The 20,055-nt window shown below is 41.2% G+C and overlaps 1 protein-coding gene across 1 annotated transcript in view; it reads right to left on the minus strand.

Annotated features, from left to right (window-relative positions):
* The window catches only part of LOC137321773 (trifunctional enzyme subunit alpha, mitochondrial-like), a 67,668-nt gene that overhangs the window by 28,887 nt on the left and 18,726 nt on the right, over nt 1–20,055 (minus strand). The window contains exons 4-10 of the mRNA XM_067984433.1: nt 17,491–17,624; nt 12,141–12,279; nt 9,460–9,579; nt 8,954–9,056; nt 8,091–8,213; nt 4,559–4,677; nt 4,405–4,461 (exon numbers count right to left, since the gene is read on the minus strand). Of these exons, the coding sequence (XP_067840534.1) occupies nt 4,405–4,461; nt 4,559–4,677; nt 8,091–8,213; nt 8,954–9,056; nt 9,460–9,579; nt 12,141–12,279; nt 17,491–17,624 (795 nt within the window). The remainder of the gene's footprint in view (nt 1–4,404; nt 4,462–4,558; nt 4,678–8,090; nt 8,214–8,953; nt 9,057–9,459; nt 9,580–12,140; nt 12,280–17,490; nt 17,625–20,055) is intronic.

Consider the following 20,055-nt stretch of genomic DNA (forward strand, 5'->3'; position numbering starts at 1 on the left):
TTGCTACAGTCAGTAAGTTAAAGCTAGATATTCTGTTTATACTATGAAACCATTTACAAATGAAGTAATAAATTTGTTTTGGGGATTTAAACCTTAAATTGTACTTAATAGAAAAGCTTGCCACTGAAGCTGACGTCGTAATATCTGACCTAACTCTGGGATATGGCTAGTTAGAGCTGCAAGGCAAAATGTGAGTGAGGATGACAATGGAGGAATGAGATGAGATGCAGGTATCATAGTAGGTACAGCACAGGAGGTCGTCATTCGGCCCATCGTGACTGTGCTGGCTCTTTAAAAGAGCTATCCAATTAGTCCTATTCCCTGCTCTTTCCCCATAGCCCAGTAAATTTTTTCCCTTCAAGTATTTATCCAATTACCTTTTGAAAGTTACTAATGAATCTGCTTCCACCACCCTTTCAGGCAATGCATTCCAGATCATTACAACGCGCTGTGTAATAAAATGTTTCCTCTTGTCGCATCTGGCTCTTCTGCCGACCACCTTAAATCTGTGTCCTCTGGTTACCAACCCTTCTGCCACTGGAAACAGTTTCTCCTCATTTACTCCATAAAACCATTCATGATTTTGAACAGCTCTATCAAAATTCCCCTTAACCTTCTCTGTTCTAAGGAGAACAATTCCAGCTTCTCCAGTCTCTCCACATAACTGAAGCCTCTCATCCTTGGCACCATTCCAGTAAATCTCCACCCCACCCTATCTAAGCCCTTAATGGGGTGCCCAGAATTGAACACAATCCTCCAGCTGTGGTCTAACCAGTGTTTTATCAAAGTTTAGCATAACTTCCTTGCTCTTGTATGCTATGCCTTTATGCTCAGGATTTCTGGAGTATTGTGTACAGTTTTGGTCTCCTTACTTAAGGAAGGATATATTTGCCTTAGAGACAGTGCAACGAAGGTTCACTAGATTGATTCCTGGGATGAGAGGGTTGTCCTACGAGAAGAGATTGAGTAGAATGGGCCTATACTCTCCGGAGTTTAGAAGAATGAGAGGTGATCTCATTGAAACATTTAAGATTCTGAGAGGGCTTGACAGGGTAGATGCTGAGAGGCTTTTTCCCCTGGCTGGAGAGTCTAGAACTAGAGGGCACAGTCTCAGGATAACGGGTCGGCCATTTAAAACTGAGATGAGAAGAAATTTCTTCACTCAGAGGGTTGTAAGTCTTTGGAATTCTCTACCCCAGAGGGCTGTTGATGCTCAGTCGTTGAGTATATTCACAACTGAGATCAATAGATTTTGGGACTCTAAGGGAATCAAGGGATATGGGGATCGTGCGGGAATGTGGAGTTGAGGTCGAAGACCAGCCATGATCTTAATGAAAGGCAGAGCAGGCTCGAGGGGCCGTATTACCTACTTCTAATGCACTTAGGATCCCAAATGCTTTTTCCAACAGCCTTCTCAACTTGTCTTACCACCTTCAAAGATTTGTGTGCATACACCCTCAGGTCTCCGTTCCTGTGCTCCCTTTAAAATTGTACCATTTAGTTTATATTGTATCTCCTCATTCTTCCTACCAAAATGTATCACTTCACACTTCTCTGCGTTGGAGTTCATCTGCCATGCGTCTGCCCATTTCACCAGTCTGTCTACGTCCTACTGAAGTCTGTTACTATCCTCCACATTGTTTACTACATTTCTTAGTTCCGTGTCATCTGCAAACTTTGAAATTATACCCTCTATACCCAAGTCCAGGTCATTAATATGTATCAAAAAGAGCAGCGGTCCTAATACTGACCCGTGGAGAACACCACTGTATACTTCCCTCCAGTCTGAAAAACAACTGTTCACCACTACCTCCGCTTTCTGTCCCTTAGCCAACTTTATATCCATGATTCCACTGTCCTTTTAATCCCATGGGCTTTAATTTTGCTCACAAGTCTATTATGTGGTATTTTTGAAAGTCCATATACACAACATCAACCGCACTACCCTTATCAGCCCTCTCCATTACTTCATCAAAGAACTCAATCAAGTTAGTCAAACACGATTGTCCTTTAACAAATCCATGCTGACTTTCATTTATACTTTTCCAAGTGCCAATTAATTTTGTCCTGATTATCTCTAAAAGTTTGCCCACCACCGATGTTAGGCTGACTAGCCTGTAATTGGCAGATTTATCACTCTTCCCTCCCCCCCCTTTTTTAAACAAGGGTGTAACATTTCCAAACTTCCAGTCCTCTAGTACCGTCCCCATATCTAAAGAGGATTGGAAGATTGTGGCCAGAGCCTCTGCAATTTCCACCCTTACTTCCCTCAGTGACCTAGGATGCATCCCACCTGGACTGGGTGACTTTTCTACTTTGGTCACTGCCAACCTTTTAAGTACCTCCTCTTCATCTATTTTTATCCTATCCAATAGCGCTACTACCTTGATCCTTTACTGCTACATTGGCAGCATCCTCTTCTCTAGTGAAGACGGATGTGAAGTATTCATTTAGTACCTCAACTACGCCCTCTGCCTCCACAAAAAGATCTCCTTTTTTGTCCCTAATCGGTCCCACCCTTCCTTTGACTACCATTTTACTATTTGTACTATGTTTATAAAAGACTTTTGGGTTCCCCTTTATGTTAGCCGCTAATCTATTCTCATGATCTCTCTTTGCCCTTCTTATTTCCTTTTTTAGATCTCCTCTGTACTTTCTGTATTCAGCTTCCTACTGTATTATGAACCTTTCATTGGTCTTAAGCCTCCTTTTTCTGTTTCATTTTAATCTCCATGTCTTTAGTCATCCAGGGAGCTCTAGCTTTGGATGTCCTTCCTTTCCCCCTCGTGGGAATGTGTCTCCTCTGTGCCTGAATCATCTCCTTGAAGGCTTTCCATTGTTCAATTACTGTTTTGCCTACCAATTTTTGATTCCAATCCACCTGGACAAGATCCCTTTTTAACTCACTGAAATTAGTCCTCCTCTGGTTAAGTATTTTCACATTTGATTGTTCCTTGTCCTTTTCTATAACTATTCTAAACCTAATAATATTATGATCACTGTTCATCAAATGCTCCACCAATGAAACATGCTCCATTTGCCCCACTTCATTCCCCAGAACTAGATCCAGCACTGCTTCCTACCTCGTTGGGCTGGAAACACACTGTTCCAGAAAGTTCTCCCCCTCTTTGCCCTTTACACTATTACCATCCCAGTTTATATTGGGATAATGAAGTCCCTCGTTGTCACTACTCTATAGTTCTTGCATCTTTCTGCAATTTGTCTGCAAAATTGCTCCTCTATCTCTTTCCCACTATTTGGTGGCCTATAGTATACACCCAGTAGCGTAACAGCTCCTCTATTGTTTCTTAATTCTAACCAAATAGATTCTTTAACCCTTCAACTACATCTTCCTTTTCCAGTGCTATAATAGTTTCTTTGATTCAATACTGCCACCGCCCCTTTCTTTCTTTCATTCCCTATCTTTCCTGATTACCTTGTAGCCAGGAATATTAAGTACCCAATCCTCCCCTTCTTTGAGCCAGGTGTCTGTTATTGCCACTGTAACATAGTCCCATGTTGTGTATTGAGCCTGCTGCTCACCAACCTTATTTACCACACCACGTGCATTTATGCACATGCACTCCAAACTCATCTTAGACTGCCTTGCATTTGCCCCCTGTCAGATCCCTCTTATTTTTGATCTATTCTTTACTCTAGTGCTATTTGTCTCTCCCAGCCCTCTGTGCGCTTTGTTTCTCTTCTCTAATGTTTCCTCCTGGTGCCCATCCCCCTGCCAAATTAGTTTAAACCCTCCCCCAGCACTAGTTAACCTCCCCGTGAGGACATTGGTCCCAGCTCTGTTGAGGTGCAACCTGTCCATCTTGAACAGATCCCTCCTGCCTCAGACCTGGTCCCAATGCCCCAGGAATCTGAAGTCCTCCCTCCTGCACCATTCCTCCAGCCACGCATTAACCTGTCTTATCCTACTATTCCTATACTCAATGACATGTAACACTGGGAGTAATCCAAAGATTGCTACCTTTGAGGTCCTGCTTTTTAACTTCCTCCCTAGCTTCTGAAACTCTGATTGCAGGACCTCAACCCTTTTCCTTCCTATGGCATTGGTGTCCAACTGGACCACAACTTCTGGCTGTTCCCCTTCCCTCCTCAAAATGTTTTGCACCCTCTCAGTGATGTCCAGAATCTGTACAAAGCCTTAGAGACTTAAGCAGGAGACCCAAGTTTTGGCCAGGGTACAGATAATTGGCTCTCTCAGTAAGCATGCACTCATTTTTTTTCTCCTTTCAAAATAATTCTATGATTAAATTTTCATAACACTTATGCAGCACCTTTCCAATGTATCCCACAGCTACTTTCATGGCATAATTTGGTTCTACTCTTTCGTTAACTTTTCCCAGAATCTAAAGATTTTATACAAACACTGAATATTTTTGACCTTACCTGTGATTCAATCAGATAACCAGCATCTGATCCCTTCTCTAATCCAGTCTTCACAACCTTAAATGGAGCAAATGTTAAATCATTAATTTGAATTTCACACCATTTTACTTATCTAAGCGTAACTAACCTTAAGAAATATGGTTCCAATAATTACCTCAATGATCTTCAGTGGGGCAGGATAGAGTCCCTTGGTCTGGGCCATCACCTTTTTTTCCACCATTTTGTAAACCTGCTCCCTGATAAAAGGGAATTTCATAGCCCATGATTGTACCCCTGCAATAATAATTATAAAATATATTAGAAAATAAAAATTTCCCTTTTACTACCCAGTATATAAATAAACTTAAATGGCATTCGGTAATCTGCATTTGTGCAGTGCCTTTAACATAGGAACCAAAAGAATGGACCAAGCAGCAGTAGAATTTGAAAAGTGGACTGAAAGCATGGTTGAAGAGATAGGTTTTGAGGAGGCTTTTAAAAAAGGGGAGCAAAGTAGTAAGGCAAAGAGATTTAGAGAGATTGGACCAAGATGCTGAAAACTCTGCCACGACATGAGCAATACTTAGGAAGGGATGGGAGAGTAGGGGGGTGGGGGAAAAAGGAGGGAGGTGAATGCAGAGGAGCCCAGAATCAGAGACTGAAGGGTACAGGCTACAGCATAGGGCTGAAGGAGGCTGTAAAGGCAGGATGGAGCAAAGCTTTGGAGGGATCTGTAGATAAGTACTAGGATTTTGAATTTGGTATATTGGGAGGCAGTGAACCAAAGTTTAACTATGATGGATGATTGAGACTTATTAGGAGACAAGATGGAACCTTGATACTCCAGAAGCAACCCTGCGGGGGTGGGAGGAGAAAATCATGGAGAGGTATGCTGACTCTTGGGACAAATAGGAGTGAAAGCAGGTACGGGTAGTCCTCTGGAGATAACCATACAGAGAAAAGACTGTGGAGGAGATGGAGTCAATCATAGAATCTTACAGCACAGAAGGAGGCCATTCAGCCCATCGTGCCCATGTCGACTCTTTGAAAGAGCTATCCAATTAGTCCCACTCCCCTGCTTTTTCCCCATAGCATGTCAAAGGCATGTAAAGGTTTAGAAAGACAAGGAAAGAGAATGCGCTGTAATAACAGAAGAAGTCATTAGTGACTTTGACAAAGATACTCTAAGTGTTGTGGGCAGGGCAGAAGCCAGGATTTAAGAGGGAATTTTGGGAGAAAAAAAGCTTGAAGCTCAGTGGCACCACACTTTCAAGGACCTTGGTGAGGAAAGGGAACTTAGGTATGGAAGGACAGCTGAAATAGACAAAGAGGTCCAGGTTTTTGAGAAGACCAGTGATGGCGATTATGAAAGGGAGGGGAAACCCAAGCAAAGACGAGCCTAAAACTAAAGCTGGGAGAGAAAAAGTTGCTTGAAGCAACAAGTGGAAGAACTGGTAATATCTGAAATGATTCAGAAAGCAAACAAAAATATGATACGGATAAACGACAAAATAAAATGTCAAGCTCAACCGCTGTAAACCTCTCCCTCAACACAAGATTACTTTTACAAATTAAGTTTCTGTAATGCCATATATAAATATTTATTCTGATTACAGTATCCTGCATTCATTTTTTTTGTTTCAGTGGCTAGATTAGTGTTAACCAATTACAAGCCTTCATTGTTGAAAACAGAAATTCTGTAAACAGTGTTTCAACTTGGAGTGTTGATATTTACAAATGCATAGAAAGATGTATTGGGTATCAGTTGAATGGAAAATCAACAAACATTTTAAAGTTACTGGGCTACTAATGTGATACGATTGGCTCTAGGCATAATCTTTTTCTGAAATGGATATTTTATTTTTTAAAAAGTGAATCTCCTGTGGCACTGGAAACTAGATAACTGCTCTATGTGCCCCTCTCTCCCAGTCCCCGATCTTTTTTCGCTGTGTCACCATGCCCCCTCCCCTTGCTCTCCCATAGAGTCCCTTCTCTCGCTACCTCCATATATCTCTCATGCCTGAATAGGCTGGAGAGCGCTTGAGGCCTGAAATAACTGTGGTGGATGCCAAAGTGTGTCAAAATATGAGCCGGGGATGGGGGGGTTGTGGTGCGAGGTGTAGAAGTTCAAATTATAGATGTTAAAATAAGCACATTTAAGGAAAAACAGTACTTACTTGGCTGCTTACCTCACACAATCCAAAACCAAACAAGGAACTTGGTTTTAAAAACTGCTCTGCAGCACCACCTGGTGGCTAAATCCTGACACTGCATGCAGGCACAGCAGATATTGGAAATGGTGCAGAGGAGGGCCACAAGATTAATTCCCTGTTTAAAACACCTTAGTTACCCAGATAGGCTCAACGAGCTGGGTCTGCATACTTTATAGAAGCATAGACTTAGGGATGATTTGATCGAGGTTTATAAAATAATGAAGGGATAAGATTGTATTCATGTGGACCAATTATTTCAACTGAATAGGTTAGGGAGAAGCAGGGGTCAACCTTACAAGTTATGTAAGAGCAGAACTAAGTTGGATGTTAGGCCGTGTTTTTCTTTTCCCGAAGAACGGTGGATCTGTGGAACAGGTGGCCAGCTCGTGCAGTGAATACTGATTCACTGTATTCCTTCAGAGCTGGACCGGAGATCACCTCCTACAAGAGGTAGGTGAACTGTAACGTAAATCAGGGACAATGTGATCTCCTGTACTAGTTTCGATTAACGGGGTTGTAGAGAAATTCTCCATCTCCACCATCCTGACTTGGATAAATATCGCCAATCCTTCATTGTCACTGGGTCAAAATCTTGGAACTCCCTTACAGCATTGTGGAGCACCTTCACCACACGGACTGCAGAGGTTCAAGGCGGCGGCTCACCACCAACTTCTCAACGGCACCTAGGGATAAGCAATAAATGCTGGCTTTGCCAGCGACGCCCACATCCAGAGAACGAATAAAATGAAGTATCCCTCAATTCAATATATATTCTATTAATACCACATACTAACAATTGAAACTGGACAAATAGTAAATTATCTAAGTGCTAACTAGAGATTTTGCCAACCTGGGTAGGCGATTAGACTAGGGAAAGGAAAAAGGGGAGGAAATGACAACAAAGTTCAATTGTCAGACCGGACATCCACACGCAAGCATTTCCAACAATGGTCACTGAATCGTAATCAGTAATGGGGACCCTGGCTAATTTCATCTCATTTTTAACCCAGTGGCACGGAGACCTATTTGTAGTACCCCTACCACCAGCATGATAGATTTGCTAACTCAGAACAGGAATCAAAACCCATACCTTCCAGGTCTTTACAGCTCAGCCGCTCATTGGAAAGACTCGCAAAGCCAGCCTTCAGGGGAGCTTGCGTAAAACAGGATTAAAGCCTTGAAGAATTTTTTTTTTTTAAAGTTTACTTAAAGTCATATTTTTAGTTTGAGAAAAAACAGCTTTCATGGACAAGTCCAATGGACAGACAGTGTCTTCAAATATTCAACATTAAAATCCTGAATGCCTAACCACAAACCTTACAATTGCCAGTATACTTGAAGTGAAGCACCACTTTCCATGCCAGAAAAAGTTTACAGGAACTTGTTAAACTTAGCATTGGAGGATATGTAGATATCGGTTATCTCAGCACAAATTAACAAAACTCTATTAGGCACACAGATGCAAATTTTATTACTTCAGTTGCAAGTACTTACTGTCAGTGAGTTTCTTATCCCTTTTAAGGGAGATCTGCTTATTTGCTATTCTTCTGGCACAATTAATTGCCACTTCTTCCAAGTATTCTATTGTCCTCTCTTCCGGACTCTTCAGGCCAGGCCCTACAAAAATTTACAAAATGTTGTAGTTAGTTAGTCAATGCATGAAACCACAAGCTAAACTTACTATAGAACATAGACATTCTTTCTGCCAAAATATTTTAACAAATGCTCCTTCAACATTGGGACATGGCAGAAGATCCCTCCACCTATGTGGGGCCAGAGATGTCCAGAATAAGTGTAGCTTCATGAATTGCTCACAAAGACAATGTTTTGGGGACAATGACATTTGTTTTTAAAAACTCTCTTTCAAACTTTTTCAAGCACCATTGTTAACTCGGTCAATTTTAAGCCAGTTTGGTTTTCTCATGCAGCAACAGCGTGACCATATTTCATTTAAAAAGTTAGTTTTAGATACAAAGCACTTCAAGGACTTTTTAAACACCATTATGTAATATGTAATCACATTGTCAAATTACTGTTGTACAAAATCTAGAAATGAGTAAATCAATTGATGTTTGCAGTGATAGAATATACACTATGTAAACATTTTGCCAACATTGTACAGCAAGATTTTTCTGATTTTTAAAAAAAAACATTACAATGATATTGTTAGAATAGCAAGGAGGGCACATAGACAACTGTGAGCTGTGGATACGTATAAATCTAATACGTATTTTGGGAAGCTTCAAAGAGCCAAACCTGATTCAGGGCAATCAAAATAATCAATGAGAAAGTCAACATATTTACTGCAACTACCTATGAATAACTATTGCTAGGATGTTTTAAAAGTAGATGCTTACCAAGGGGAGAAACTAACTGGTCAACCAAACCCATCTTGATGGCTTTATCTGCACGAATGTTTTTCCCAGTCAACATGATATCAAGAGCATTAGGAAGACCAATCTGATAATAAACCAGTTTTTAAAAATGAGGACATGCGTTTAAAAAGGGTTTACAATTAGACAATCTCTAAAATCAACTTCTGTCATTATTTGTAAATAATGTTTTTGGAAACTTGATCAGACGAGATGCAGTTTTTTTTAAAAAGTTATTAGTTTCTCCTAGTTAATGACACATTTTCTAGGGCATCTCCACAATGGCGTCTAATAGATAGGAGAATATCCACACAGCAACAGGCCATTTGACCCATCACGTCAGTGCCAGTATTTTTCTCAAAGTTACGTTGTCTATACTCTGGAATTCTTGGATGAATTTTGGCATAAATTCGATAACTAAGAACAGTACTTCTCGATGAAGTCATTTCAGTTTATATTGCAACTGAATTTACATATTAAAAATGAATTACCATTTTTGGCAGCCTCTGAGTGCCACCAGCTCCTGGCAGTAAACCAAGCATGACCTCTGGAGTGCCCAGTACTGTCTTTCTGTCCTTTGTTGCTATCCTGTAATGGCAGGCAATGGCGACCTACAAACATGTTCAAAAATTTAGCTTCTGTGACAGATGTACAAAAATTAAGCTTTTACGATTAAGTTACACAATGGAACTTTTGCCTACGGTGAAAGTTAACTGTCCCAAATCAATTACATAGCTGAAAGCAATCACAATTCTGTCAGTGATATAACGGAGAACGTAAGTACTCACCTTCAGTTGTTTAGCTTTTAGAGGCATGGGAATGAGCGTCCAAGACTAATTCATCCCTTTCCTCACCTCCAAAATGAATGGTGACATCAAGCTTTCCCATGTCGAGTACAGGTTAAATTAAAGCATCTTGTATTCTGCCATAAATTATGTGTTTTAACCATGAAACCAATCCCTCCACCAGTGCCAAAGTCTGACATTGATATTTCCAACACACTAGCTATTCCTGTGGCTTACAGTGAGACTGACAATTTTGAATAGGTACCAAATTATGGGTACTTTGTATTATGGACTTCAGGCCCCCAATTTCATTTCACTTTAGTCATCAGACAGGCTTAAATAATTTCAGTCTGGGCTTAATTCAAACCAAGTACCAAAAGGTGAAAGGTGAGGTTTTAACCCATCAACACTTCAGATTTAGCAGTTAATATGGTATCGCACATAAAATAGTAAATCTAATCAACTTTCTATTCCACAAATTGTTAGAATACAGATAAGTAGTGAAAGTAACAAAGTCCACTCCATTGTGTCTATTTTAAACAGCAGTACAGATGGCACACAAACTATAATTCACATCAAGCCTGCTTACATTTATCATATTCTCTTTCTGATGAGAAAATCACAAGAAAATTAATGCAAACTGCCACTGCCATTTGAGTCTCTTTTTTTAAATGCGTAGAAGATGACTTCAATTAAGAATTGTAGGTCTTCAGTACCTAAACTGGAAATGAAGCAGTCTTGCTCCAAAATAGTGAGGTATAGAGTAAGGCATTCAGTTACTCAAGTTCTGAGAGAGTGCTTCATAACACAAGTTATTGAGCCATCAAATTACTAAGCAAAAAAAAATGATTTACAGATGCAAACAAGATTCCATATCAGCAATTAATGGCCAAGGCAAAGAGTCACAAAATTGCAAGCAAAGTATGCCACTGAACTGATGGTTTTTAAAAATAGAAAAATAGAACAGGAACACAGAATTTGATTCCCCACAACACTAATAAAAATCCCATGTTTTAAAAATGAAATCTGACTTGTAAATTTATGGCTTAAACACAGAAAATATAAGATAGCAATGAATGGAAATTTTTCAAGTTGAAAAGATGTTACAATTAACAGGGATCAGTCGTGAAATCTTTGTCATTTTATACAATATCTAGATCAAAGTTATAAGCAATTTTTAAAAAAAGTTTGCAGAGGATACCAAAATAGGAGGAAGGGGAAAGTAGAAATAAAGCAATTAACTTCTGAGGGATTCAAAACTTTTACTAACTGCCTCCTAGGTGGCACATGCTCTTCACTAAGGACAAATTGAAAGAAAGTTTTATATGGAACAGTGGTATATGGCATGAACAGGAAGTAGAATTAGAATTTTTTGGATAAATTTATAAAACCATCAATAAGGTGCGTGCTGTATTGAAAAGGCATTAGCAGAGTGATAGACTACAAATTAAAACGGGCTGCTCTCTTATGTACAAGGTATATCTGGGGTACTATGCAGAGCAAATAGGAGCAATGCAATGACATTCAGAAGGATTTGGGACTCTTAGATGAATTGGAAGACACAGCTTCCTTGTGAATAACTGAACTAATTAATTTGGGAGCAAAAAAAATCAAGAGGAAATCTGTGTTGAATGAGACTCATACAGTGTAGTGAGCAGGGAAGATCAAGGGTTTATTGTGGGTACATCTATGAATCTCTCAGCTCCATGTTTGTCTGCAGGAAAGATATTCTATATAAGGTACATGGTTGCATTAGCAGCAGGATAGATTAGCAGCAGCACGATTTTGTTGCTGAGATTTACTAGTCAGTTTTAGTAGTGTAAATGCATCAAGTCATCACATACACCAATCTCCCATGATCTGAACTAAATAAGCACCAATGTAAAACTCCTCTAAAGAGAATTACATATTGTTGCAGTTTACAGTGTTGGTCAGTTCCAATTTGGAAACTGTGTGTTACTTAATTAATAAGGATATAATTGCCCTTTTGAGGTCACTGTGGCAAACAAGCAAGATAATTCCAACTAGCAGGAATCCATGAGGAAATGTCAAGGAAGTTGGTCTTGTTCCCTTCAGAAAAAAAAAAGAGACCTTACAGCAACTTACCTGATATTTTCAAGATTCTGAAAAGGAGTAGATCCAGACAAATTATTCACAATGTTGAAGGGCTCAAAATACCATGTAAGACAAATTAAAAATGTGGAAGGAAGAAGGGGAATCACATCGATTTTTTTTTAAGACTAAGAGACATCTACTAGGTCAAACTGAGAATTAAAAACAAGTTGTTCAGCATTTGAGATATGCTGGCTATCAGCTTCAAGCTCTTGCTGCAAGTTTCTCTGCAATTGATTAGGTTACATGTAACAAAGTTGAATCACATTCCATACCTCAAGACCACCTCCAAGGCAGGAACCATTGATAGCAGCTACAACAGGTTTGGTGGATGCTTCAATCTTCTCAAACATTTTCTGCCCCGCCTGAGATAACCGTGTCACTTCTTCAACAGTTTTACATTCCTCTATCATACTGTAAATAAAAATAAAGTTCATACATGACTATGTTTAATGCTGACATAGCTCCTTTCCCAAACACCTTTTTTTGTGTTCTCGGGATGTGGCAATGCTGGCATGGCCGCAATTATTGCCCAACCCTAGTTGCCCCAAGAAAGTGATGGTGGGCCTACTCCTTGAACCACTGCAACCCTTGGGCTGATGGTGTTCCCATGATGTTAGGGAATTCCAGAATTTTGACTCAGCAGCGGTGAAAGAACAGGTTGATATGCAACTTGGAGCAGAAGTTGGAGTTGATGGCATTCCTATTTGTCCTTCTCAGTAATCTTGGGTCTGGGAGATGCTGTCGAAGTAAACTAGGCAAATTGCTGCAGTACATACTGCAGCCACTGTATATTGGTATTGGAGGGATGAATAAAAAGTACAGTGGCAGGAATGATGATCAAGCAGACTGCTCTGTCCTGTACAGTGTTGAGCTCGAATGTTGCTTCAGCAGTGCGCAACCAGGTGATTGGTGAGTAAAACGGAGTACCCAGCCTCTGCCCTACTCTTGTATTGATATGGCTGGTTCAGTTAAGCTTCTGGGCAATGGTGACCCCCAGGATGCTGATGATGGAGGACTCAGCAATGATGGTGCTGTTCAACGTTTGGGAGATGGTTGGGCTTTTTCTTGTTGGAGATGGTCATTGCCTGGCATTTATATTATCTATTTGTCTAGATCTTGCCATTAGCTGCCATGGGCTGCTTGATTATTGGAGAAGTCGTGAATGGAGCTGAACACTAGAGTTGCTACCTACTCCTGACCTTATGACAGAAGCATGGTCATTGATGAAGCAGCTGAAAAAGGTTTGGCCACTGACACAGCCCTGAGGAACTGTGGCAATGATATCCTAAGGGCTGCGATGATTGGCCTTCAACAGCCATGACCATCTTCCTGGAGGGCTTTCCCATTGATCCCCGTTTTGCTAGAGATCCTCAAATCATGTCAAGGGCAACTATCGCACCACTTCTTGTGCATTTAACTCTCCTGTTCATTTCTAGATCAAGGTATCTAGATATTACACATTCACTAAGTAGACTGATCTTTATAAACAAAAAAACTTACTATTCTATATACATCAGGTGTAAGGAATCTTACAACACCAGGTTATAGTCCAACAAATTTATTTTAAAATCACAAGCTTTCGGAGATTATCCCCTTCGTCAGATGAATGAGTGAAAAGGTTCTCAAATCGCATATCTTATACTAGGCTGGGACAGCATCACACCAATCAAAAGGTGTCGTTGTTATTCAAACAGGCCAGTCACGGAGAACAGCACGTCCCAGTACACTGGATATACATTGTGTCAATTACACAGACAGGCAGAAAGAAACCCAAAATGGCAGAGAGAGAGAGAGAGAGAGAGAGAGAGAGAGAGAATATTAAAAAACATAATTTTTTCCCCCCTTTTTGCTGGTGGGGTTACGTGTAGCGTGACATGAACCCAAGATCCCGGTTGAGGCCGTCCTCATGGGTGCGGAACTTGGCTATCAACTTCTGCTCGACGATTTTGCGTTGTCGTGTGTCTCGAAGGCCGCCTTGGAGAACGCTTACCCGAAGATCGGTGGCTGAATGTCCTTGACTGCTGAAGTGTTCCCCGACTGGGAGGGAACCCTCCTGTCTGGCGATTGTTGCGCGGTGTCCATTCATCCGTTGTCGCAGTGTCTGCATGGTCTCGCCAATGTACCATGCTCCGGGGCATCCTTTCCTGCAACGTATGAGGTAGACAACGTTGGCCGAGTCACAGGAGTATGAACCATGTGCCTGGTGGGTGGTGTCCTCTCGTGTGATGGTGGTATCCGTGTCGATGATCTGGCATGTCTTGCAGAGGTTGCCGTGGCAGGGTTGTGTGGTGTCGTGGACGCTGTTCTCCTGAAAACTGGGTAACTTGCTGCGAACGATGGTCTGTTTGAGGTTGGGTGGCTGTTTAAAGAACACTTTAGCAGTCAAGGACATTCAGCCACCGATCTTCGGGTAAGCGTTCTCCAAGGCGGCCTTCGAGACACACGACAACGCAAAATCGTCGAGCAGAAGTTGATAGCCAAGTTCCGCACGCATGAGGACGGCCTCAACCGGGATCTTGGGTTCATGTCACGCTACACGTAACCCCACCAGCAAAAAGGGGGGAAAAAAATTATGTTTTTTAATATTCTCTCTCTCTCTCTCTCTCTCTCTCTCTGCCATTTTGGGTTTCTTTCTGCCTGTCTGTGTAATTGACACAATGTATATCCAGTGTACTGGGACGTGCTGTTCTCCGTGACTGGCCTGTTTGAATAACAACGACACCTTTTGATTGGTGTGATGCTGTCCCAGCCTAGTATAAGATATGCGATTTGAGAACCTTTTCACTCATTCATCTGACGATGGGGATAATCTCCGAAAGCTTGTGATTTTAAAATAAATTTGTTGGACTATAACCTGGTGTTGTAAGATTCCTTACATTTGTCCACCCCAGTCCATCACCGGCATCTCCACATCACAAACATCAGGAGACTAGCGAGATTAAATCCAATATAACTGGGTTTAAATCACGTAGTGCAACAACACTTGTGTTTGAATCGCAGTATGACTAAGGGAGCATGGCACTCATTATTGTCCAGCTTAATGCCCTCTGCCCAAAAAAATAGAATAAACCATCCTTATAAATTCCAGTTGTGTACGAAACAAGATCGAGTATGTTTGAAGGACTCAACACAATTTACTTTAACAATTAGAATCTCAAACACCTTCAATGGAGCACCTTCAAACTTGTGCATTACCCCTGTACACAACAGCTCCAGTAATTTCAGTAATACAGAAACTGTTCCACATTTAAGCAGATTTGATACAAAACACAAAGCATCAAGAATTAATATCTTTAATGCTGATGCACAAAATTGGGTTGGCAGTTTGTCTTTTAAAACTGATTTGATTCAAAATCCAAAATCAAAAGTAATTAGTAAGCAGCTGCAGGTACAGAATTTACAAAGTATAATACTGGAATGAACACAATCACTGGGAAAAATGCTGAGGTTGATGTGTAACTATTGTACCCATCCATTCCTGTGGATGATCTTGCATTGATCAGCCAGACAAATGTCATGTGTTTCATTTCACTCACACCATTTAGGTATAGTACTAGTAGCAATGTTTAACTTATTTAAGTGGTTATAACGAAAGGATCTGGAATATAGGAAAGTATATATCTTTGAAATCTAAGTGCACATCACCCATTCATATTGCTTTATGACATGCAGTAGTGACATTCTACTTGTTCTCGCAAATGAATTTACACAACAGCACAAGGTCCAGAATGGGTCACATTGCTGGATGGTACTCCTACAATGAAATGACATAGGATAGCACTGGGGACATCAGTTTAGCACCAGGGGGTGCACCTTTCTCTATACTGCCCCTTCCAATTTAAAAAAATTACAATGAGTTTAAAGCACCTAAATATTCAAGAGACCTAAACTAACAATGGCAGAAACAAATCAGCCTTCTCTATGGCTGTAACGAAAGATGCAAATAAGGAACTAAGAGATAAAATGCCAGTAAGGAAGACAGTCATGTTGTACTACTGCACTCTATTTAGAACATTGTGCCTAATATTGGTCAGTAAACCATAAGAATGCTATTGTCCTTGAGAGTGCACAGCATAGACTAAACTTGCACTAAGCTGGCCTATCTGGATAACAAAGATGATACCAGATCTCAAGATTCTGAGTCATCAGCAATAACTTGTATTTATATAGCATCTTTTACATAGAAAAAGACCTCAAGGGGTTATACAGATGCACAAGGAAAAGGCGCTAAATAAGTTGAGCTTCTCATTGGAAAAAGAGGACTGCAAGATAACCGAACAAACATTTACAAAATTACAATACTCTTATTCTGATCAAGTAAGGAACTATGCAGTCTCTGTCAACGTGTGAGCACTTAACAGTTTAATCTAGATTCATGTTGCCCTCCTGATTAGATAGGGAAATCTCTGATTTGGAGTATGTGTGCTACTGCTTGGATTTTGCTCAGAAATCTAATTCTGAAAATTGAGCATCAAGCAAAGCTATCTTTCCCTTGAATATTGCCTTACTGGTTAAGCTTGAGTGTGTAACTCAGAGTTACACACACTCTTTGAAGTTATGACTGATGGAAAAGTGGGGATAGAGTTAATAATTGTCAGTAGGTTAAAAAGAGCAAAACACTATCCAGCTCTTTTTAAGAGCAATCCAGTTAGTCCCACTCAACTGCTCTTTCCCAATAGCCCTTCAAATTTTTCCTTTTCAAGTATATATCCAATTCCTTTTGAAAGTTACTATTGAATCTGCTTCCACCACCCTTTCAGGCAGTGCATTCCAGATCTTAACAACTAGCTATGTAAATACATTTCTCCTTATCTCCTCCTTGGTTCTTTTGCCAATTATCTTAAATCTGTCCCCTCTGGCTATCGACACGCCTGCCAGTTAAAACAATTTATCCCTATCTACTCTATCAAAACCCTTCATAATTTCAAACACTTCTTTTAAATCGCCACGTAACCTTCTCTGCTCTAAAAAAAACAATCACAGCTTCTCCAATCTCTCCACATAACTGACGCCCCTCATCCTTGGCACCATTCTAGAAAATCTCCTCTGCACCCTCGCCAAGGCCTTCACATCCTTCCTATAGTATGATGCCCAGAATTGGACACAATATTCCAGATGCAGCCTAACCAGTGATGTAACCATTCTATGATTCTAGCATAGAAGGAGGCCGTTCGACTCATCGAGCCTGTGCCGGCTCTTTGTGAGAGTAATCCAGTTAGTCCCACTCCCCCGCCCTTTCCCTGTAGCTCTGCAAACTTTCTCTCCAAATATTCATCCAATTCCTTTTTGAAAGCTACGACTGAATCTGCATCCACCACCCTTTCAGGCAGCGCATTCCAAATTTATAAAGGTTTAGCATAACTTCTTTGCTTTTGTACTGTTATGCCTCTATTTATAAAGCCCAGGGTCCCATTTGCTTTTTAAAAAAAAAAACAGCCTTATGAGCTTGTCCTGTCACCTTCAAAGACTTATGTATGTGAACCCCCAGGTGTCTCTGTTCCTGCATCCCCTTTGAAATGAGAGAATCAGATACAATTAATTCTCATCTTAAAAAAAAAAATCGCTGAAGTAGATTTTATACAGAAACTGATGTCTGGAACTATATTTAAAAATGCAACCTACTTGATGTCAGCACCAGCAATGAAGCAGCCTGGTTTCGATGAGATAAGGACAGCACTTTTAACAGCATCATTTGCCCAGACTTCATTCATCACCTCAGTAAACTCTGACTGTAGCTGTTGAGATAGGGTGTTAACCTGTACAGGATCAAAAGGAAACCAATTTCAAAATACCGTTTTTTCTGAAAATCTCAATCCTTAGTTCCAATATGCACTTCACCAGTTCTCGTTCAAAGGCAGTGAAGGAATCACATATCTCCTCGAACATTATTTCCTGTATTCATCTTGAAGGAGGCACATTTGCCATGGGTGTGAACAATGTCAGTTGTTCCTTTACCAATAGTGCATCCCAAAGAGCCAAGGCGTATGTAGTTAGCAGATTTATCCCATGAGCTTCAATACAGAGTCACACAATGTGGAAACATCAACTGTCACACAAGTAGGTTTTTTACCAGCATTTTTGAAAATAATTTTAGAATGCCAAAATTCTCCTTTACAAAACTTATCAGAAACAGATGTACACTAACAACTTGCATTTATATAGCACCTTTAACGTAGAAAAATCTCCCAAGGTGCTTCACAGAAGTGTAATCAGACAAAAATCAACACCAAGCCAATGGAGATATTAGGAGGGGTAACTAAAAGCTTATACAAAGAGATGGGTTTTTAAGTGGGTTCTTAAGAGGGGGGAGAGGAGAGCTGTAGGGAGGCAATTCCAGAACTTGGGGCCAAGATGGCTGAAGGCATGGCCGCCAATGGTGGGACAAGGGGAGTGAAAATGTCAGATGGACAAGAGGCCAGAGTTGGAGGAACGCTAGGTTCTAGGGCTGGAGAAGGTTACAGAGATGGGGAGGAGGGAGGCCATGAAGGGACTTGAACACGAGGGACTAGGAGCCAATGTTTGTTAGTGAGCGGGGTGATGGGTGAGTGGGGCTTGGTACGGGATAGGATATGGAGTGTTTTGGGTGATCTGAAGTTTCCAGTGGGTGGAGGATGGGAGGCCAGCCAAAAGAGCATTGAAATAGTTAAGTGTGGAGATGATAAAGGAATAGGAGAGGGTTTCATCATCAGATGGACTGAGGCAGGGGTGGAGATGAGTCATGTTAGAGGTGGAAGTACCCAGTCTTTGTGATGGAGGGGATACAGGTTGGAATCTCAGCTTGGGATTAAACAGGATGGCGAGGTTGTGATCAGTCTAGTTCAGCCTAAAAATGGCTGGGCATGGGTACGAAGTTTGTGGTGGGATCCAAAGATTCCGTCGGTCTTCCCAATGTTTAACTGGAGAAAATTGCAGCTCATCCAGGTCTAGATGTTGGACGAGCAAACCGAAAACACAGAGGCAGTGGAAGGATTGATAAAGGTACTGGAGATGTCGAGCTGGGCGTTCCAGAATACATGTGAAACCTGACACCAGGTCTTCAGTTGATACCATTAAAGGGCAGCGCGTCGATGCCGAAGAAGATCCGGCCAAGGATAGATCATTGGTGGACTCCAGAGGTAACAGTGAGGGGACTGGGAGAGTGGATACTGTTGGATAGGTAAGAGTGGAGCCAATCGAGGGCAGTCGCAGTAATGTGAACAACAGAGAAGAGGTGTTAGAGGAAGCTGGTCTATCGGACCATATCAAGGCTACAGAGAAGTCGAGAAGGATGACTATGCACCATGGTCACGGTCACATAGGATGTCATTTGTGACTTTGATTAGGGCTGTTTCAGTGCTGTGGGAGGGACAGAAAACTGATTGGAGAGATTCAAACCTGGAGTTGCAGGAAAGATGAGCATGGAGTCAGGAGGTGATAACATATTCAATGACTTGAGAGGAAAGGGAGATTGGAGATGGGGTGGTAGCTTGCAAGGACAGAAGGGTTGAGTGGACTTTTTTTTTAAAAAGATGAAAGCAAGGCAGAAAGAGACAGTTCCTCGAGAAGGAACTGTTTACCAGCTAGCATGGGGCCTAGGAAAGGAGGTTGAGTGGTCAGCAGTTTAGTGGGAATAGGGTCAAAAGAGCAGAGGCAGGTCTCATGGACAAAAAGAGCTTGGAGAGGACAAGAGGGAAAACAGGAGAGAAATTAGAAAATTACATGGGTCAGGGCTAGGGCAGGGGGAACCTTGGAGGAGATTTGGCTTGGTAGGCAAGGAGGAGGCATTGCAGCAGAGGCAGCTGAATGGATGGTCTCAATCTTAGTGACAAAAGATGTCCATGAGCTCCTTGCACTTGGAGGTGGAGGTGGAGGGGGGCCAGAGGAGTCTAAGGAGATGGCTGATAGTGGCAAAAAGGAGTTTGGGGGGGGGGGGGGGGGGAGGGGGGGGTGGTGGTGGGTAGGGTGGTTATCTTTGCGTCCCAGGATCTTTCTGGAGCAGTAAGCTGTTATGGCAGAGGACAGCAAAGTCCAATAGTGCTTGATGTGTTTGGACCAGGTCAGGGGATGGATGGTTCAACAGATAATAGATTATTTAAAATGCTTTACTAATTTTTAGTATTAAATTATTAAATGTGTACAAACCCATATTTTCATGTACAGAATTCTTGAAAATATAACTGGCAAAACTAAAATGCTTTTCCCCAGCTT

Source organism: Heptranchias perlo, chromosome 5, assembly GCF_035084215.1.
Source record: "Heptranchias perlo isolate sHepPer1 chromosome 5, sHepPer1.hap1, whole genome shotgun sequence".
NCBI classification, from domain to species: Eukaryota; Metazoa; Chordata; class Chondrichthyes; order Hexanchiformes; family Hexanchidae; genus Heptranchias; species Heptranchias perlo.